This window comes from Bombyx mandarina, chromosome 16 (assembly GCF_030267445.1).
Source record: "Bombyx mandarina strain Sakado chromosome 16, ASM3026744v2".
Taxonomy (NCBI): domain Eukaryota; kingdom Metazoa; phylum Arthropoda; class Insecta; order Lepidoptera; family Bombycidae; genus Bombyx; species Bombyx mandarina.
The window spans coordinates 3,179,834-3,184,737 of record NC_143222.1 but is presented as its reverse complement, the minus strand read 5'-3'; the positions used below and the strand labels follow the sequence as shown (position 1 = coordinate 3,184,737).

The 4,904-nt window shown below is 38.9% G+C and overlaps 1 protein-coding gene across 1 annotated transcript; it reads right to left on the bottom strand.

Moving 5' to 3' along the window:
* Positions 1-1,066: 1,066 nt before the first annotated feature.
* LOC114252918 (uncharacterized) lies at positions 1,067-4,529 on the bottom strand. The gene is made up of 4 exons (XM_028187608.2): positions 4,334-4,529; positions 2,809-2,922; positions 1,957-2,150; positions 1,067-1,319 (listed from the first exon to the last, which is right to left on the bottom strand). The coding sequence occupies exons 1-4, from the start codon at positions 4,404-4,406 to the stop codon at positions 1,128-1,130; spliced, it is 573 nt and encodes a 190-aa protein (XP_028043409.2). The 5' UTR covers positions 4,407-4,529; the 3' UTR covers positions 1,067-1,127.
* Positions 4,530-4,904: the final 375 nt, after the last annotated feature.

Here is a 4,904-nt window from a genome sequence, read left to right as displayed (position 1 = left end):
AATTTTTTATTTTTTTTATCATTAAAGTGGCTACATCTGGAAAAACGTAGCGATGTTGCATTCCTAATCTCAGGAGACTCTGTCTCTAGAGATTGCTAACACTAGCCTTAGCAAGAGTCGTGCTTCGCAGAGTCTACTACCGGATCGGAAACGCGACCCACTGAGAAGATCCGGCGAGACACTTTTTTTGTTTTATTGTCCTTGTAGGCAGACGAGTATATAGTTCACGTGATGGTGAGTGGTTACCGTCGCTCATGAACTTCAGCAATGCCAGGGACAAAGCCAGCCAAGCCGCTGCCTACCGTGTAGTACTCAGTGGGCTGTGTCTATGGCAGCAGCTAATAATGTTATAGCAATAAAAAATCATTTTGAAAATTGAAACTCATACATTTTTAATATAAATCTTTAGGGGTAGTGGTAAATTGTCTTGATAATTGCCGAGTTTTTATTAATGAGCGAATACGTAGATAAAATTAATTAAAAATTCTGGCGAATGGGGAGCCAGAGTTCAGTGCAGTGTAATGAAATGAATTCTCTCTCACTGGCGGTAAGACCTCTTGAGAGTATGCGCGGGTAGGTACCACCACCCCGCCTATTTCTGCCGTGAAGCAGTAATGCGTTTCGGTTTGAAGGGTGGGGCAGCCGTTGTAACTATACTTGAGACCTTAGAACTTATATCTCAAGGTAGGTGGCGCATTTAAATTGTAGATATCTATGGGCTCCGGCAACCACTTAACACCAGGTGGGCTGTGAGCTCGTCCACCCATCTAAGCAATAAAAAAAAAGAAAAAAAAAGCTGTCGCTCGTGAAGTTCGGCAATGCAATCGTATGTAATGATGTCAAATTGAATATTAATGAGATTCGAGTTCAGAGCATTCATATCATAGCTAAATTTGCTAAATATAAATTACATTATAATAGCTTAAATAAAGAGTGCAATTCATTTATAGAAGTAAATATTAATCCATGCTTTTTTTAAAAAAAGTTCATTAACCAATTACAATTGAGCTGTGCACTGTAAAAGTGTTCTTATTAAAGTTTCTTATTAATAGAAGAAATACAAAAATTGGTTTTATAGGCATTTGTTATTTAATCAAAAAATTATACAAAATATTTAGGACGTAATATCAAACGAAAATGTCAGCATGTTGAACACTAGCGTCATCTAGTTTCGTTGCGTTGTAAACATGTTCAATTCTTAGGTGGTGTGTTTTGGTCGGGCTTGTTAGGGGCGGAGCGATCGTGATTGGAACTCGGAGGCACAAAATGGGTACATCCCGTTCATCCACGACCCTGAATTCGATTGTAACCGCAGTACCCTGAAAGGAAATGCACATTAAAATCTAGAAAATATTGCATTCATTCTTTGCTATCGTTAGCTAGGTAGGTTCCTCAAATTTTAACACATGAATCAAGATAAAGTACTATGCAATGTGATTAGGTTTGAGCCCCGTGAGCTTACCTAGTTGTTAGCATGTTAGGTTAATCTGAAATAGCCTCTCAAGGCTATCAGTTTAGGTAGGAAAAAAATTAATAATCTGGCTTGCACTTCTTTAGAATAAAATCTCTATTGTCACCATGAGTTTTCGGGCATTACTGCCGCGAAGAAATTATTGATTTCCGGTTCGAAGGGTGGAAGTTTGAACATCTACTACATAAAACGGTAAGACTTCGGACGGGTGTTTTTTAGTGGGGTGGCAGCATTCTGGTGGTGAATTCGATAAGGCCGGGTAACTATCTAATACCAGATGGATCAGGAGCTTCTTTAGGCTTTTAGAGGAAATAACAAACTCTAATGTATTGTAGCTAGACAATGGTCATACGAAATTTGAATAAAAATAAAATAGTTTGCAAAACATTTATCTATTCCGTGTGCAAAACCAAGTGCAGCTTTGGAGAATTCTCATGAGCGCGATTAAAAACTCTGGGACAACGTTTTAAAAGTATCATCTTCACCTGAGGGAAGAACGGCTCGATGAACATTTTCAACGTGTAGGTCGCAACCTCGCCTGCCAGCAGCGGGCAGTAGGTGTTTGTGAGGAAGTTGCAGGTGATGGCGTGTTCGCCAAGATCGTACGGGATCGGCAGATTGATGATTCCCAGGTTCATGTAGGCCGTGGCTAATGTTTTCATATTGCGAAGAACGCGAGCTGTCAGAGAAAAGTAATTTATTGAAAAAATATTGTTAATGTGTATTTCGTGTTTTTGATTGACGATGGCTTAGTGTGAGTACAGTTTCGCGTTCACGCGTCATTCCCGATCCTGCGGACATAATGGAAAGCAGTCGACGTCGCCCAAAACACGTCATTTCGGATCCTCTCGATCCACTAACGGTGCTTTTAGGTACCTCAAGCACCGGTCATCGTTCCCGTCGAACCCGTCGCTTGCGACGAAGGGCTCGACGAGTAAATTAACCCACAGACACAGCCCACTAAGTTTCTCGCGGGATCTTCTCAGAGGGTCACGTTTTCGATCCGGTGGTAGATTCTGCGAGGCACTGCTCTTGCTAGGGCCAGTGTTAGCAACACTCCCGGTTTGAGCCCCGTGAGCTCACCTACACGTCAAGGTGAAGCTGAAATAGCTTCTCAAGGCTATCAGCATAGGTAGGAAAAAAAGCACTAATTAGATCATTGTTGACAGGATTCCTCAGTGGTGGTCAGAGGTGCTTAGTGGTCCCACATTGCTGACGTCCATATGCGACGGGTACCATTCACCATTAAAAAATCCTGACCTCTGAGACTTCGACTTTTAACTCTTTATATTTCTTTTCGTACAATAATAATATATACTTTTGTGGGATGTACTTACGTGCTTGGAATACGATGTCAATAACGCAGTCCTGCAGCTGTGGCAGAGAGCATGGCGGCTCCGAACATCCGTGGATGTACGTGTTTATCGGAAGGTCTCCCTCGTTTCTTATACCTAAAACACATTAATAAACATATAGTTAGGAATGAAAAAACATCAAAATGAAGTACTAAAATCGAGCTAGTAATAATCTATTTAAATAAAAATGAATTGCTGTTCGTCAGTCTCGCTAAAACTCGAGAACGGCTGGACCGATTTGGCTAATTTTGGTCTTGAATTATTTATGGCAGTTCAGAGAAGGCTTAAAAGGTAGATAAATATGAAAATGCTCGGAATTAAATAATTTTATTAAAAATTTTATTTTCCCTTTGATGTTTCACCCGTCGGACGGATTCCTTTTGTTTGTTTTAAGCTTATTTTACACAAAAGTTTAGATCTTTTATTTATCGATTGAGGCACAACGAAGTCTGCCGGGTCGGCTTGTAGTCTTGTAGTCTATACAGGACTTCTAGTTTTTTTTTTATTGCTTAGATGGGTGGACTAGCTCACAGCCCACCTGGTTTTAACTGGTTAGCGGAGCTCATAGACATCTACAACGTAAATGCCACCATCCACCTTGAGATATGAGTTCTAAGGTCTCAGTATAGTTACTAGGTAAGTTGGCTATTATCGTGATAACCAAAAAAAATTATGATTTTGACGTTGAATCACTGCTGTAGATCTTCGTCGGTAGCAACATTTTACAAACACAATTAAATTTATTCTTTTACTATATTTATTATCTTTAATCTATATCTTTTAAAGTAAATACACACATTGCTCGACGGGGAGCCAGATTGTTTCTGTGTTCTGTACATTATGTTCTATCGGAAGGATTTTGTTGAGGAACTTTTATGTTTCTATAATCTATCCATCAGCCACGAGAACAGAGCTCTTGTGTGTAGAGTATAGCTTATTTGGATAGGTGGTACCTCATAAATAATTACATTAAATGCCACCACCAATCTCGAGAAATGAGTTCTAAATGTCAGTTTTAGAGAGTACAACGGCTGCCATATCCTTCAAACCGAAACGAATTACTGCTTCACGACAGAAATAGGCGGGGTGGTGATACCTACCCGTGCGGACTCTAAAGACGTTCTAACACCAGCAAAAGAGTGTTGTCGGTACTACACTGTGAACGCAGAAGACTATCCAGTGGTAAGTGGTTCATCTAATTTCTACGAGATAGAGCTCAAAAGAGACCGTTTCAAATCACTGTAACAGATGAGGATATTGACATGAAGGAACTATTTTGTCATTTGATTGTGAACTCTATTATGATTTAGTTCATTGGTCATTTTCAAACATCTCTCAAGACCGTCGTGTGATCCGCTAAATTCGTCTATGTACCCTTGTGGCGCTCAATCGGTCGTTCAAAATAGAATTCATATTATTATTTCTTCGAAACATGTCAGGATTTGTCGCTGTGGCAACGTATGGTAATTTGTGTCGTAAAAAACGTGATATTATCTGGGAAACTTACATTGACTAACCCCTGTGGTTTGTCCGCTAACAAGCGTTACACAAACACCGAACAATAAAAACAGAAGCGACATTTTTATTGTAGATTTAAAATTAAATTTAAACTTTTAATTAATTGGCACGTTTATCGATGTGTCCATTGAAACAACGGTTTTATAGAAATCATTATCGTTTTTTGATAAATAATTCCTCCAATCACGTAAATTGGTAATTGATTCATTGAACACCTGCGCTCCGATATAATCCTTAGACGATAGCTTAAGCAGGTTAGGTCGAGCTTAGTTATACGTTTTATCTTATCTAATGTCTACATTAGTGATTTTAACGGTGATATAACAATCGAGAATGTATCGGAATCAAAGCCAGCCATTATTTAAATTAACTAGTCCCTGATATAGTTTTGAATAGATTTATAGTTATTGTAGGCATATCTTTTTTTTTATGTTCGTAAGTCGATTATTAAATAAAACCGTAGGGTATTTATTACGCGAAATCTTTCCGTGTATTACAGATTTAAGATTTTGTTGTGGTACTTGGGAATTTTCTCAAAAACATTGATCAGTACTGTTGCT

Excerpts from the sequence above, each read along its gene's own strand:
- LOC114252918 (XM_028187608.2), bottom strand. The coding sequence starts at position 4,406 with ATGTCGCTTCTGTTTTTATTGTTCGGTGTTTGTGTAACGCTTGTTAGC. Across the intron at positions 2,151-2,808 it reads TGACATCGTATTCCAAGCAC|CTCGCGTTCTTCGCAATATG; the intron begins GTAAGTACATCC and ends TTTCTCTGACAG. Across the intron at positions 1,320-1,956 it reads TCGAGCCGTTCTTCCCTCAG|GGTACTGCGGTTACAATCGA; the intron begins GTGAAGATGATA and ends ATTTCCTTTCAG.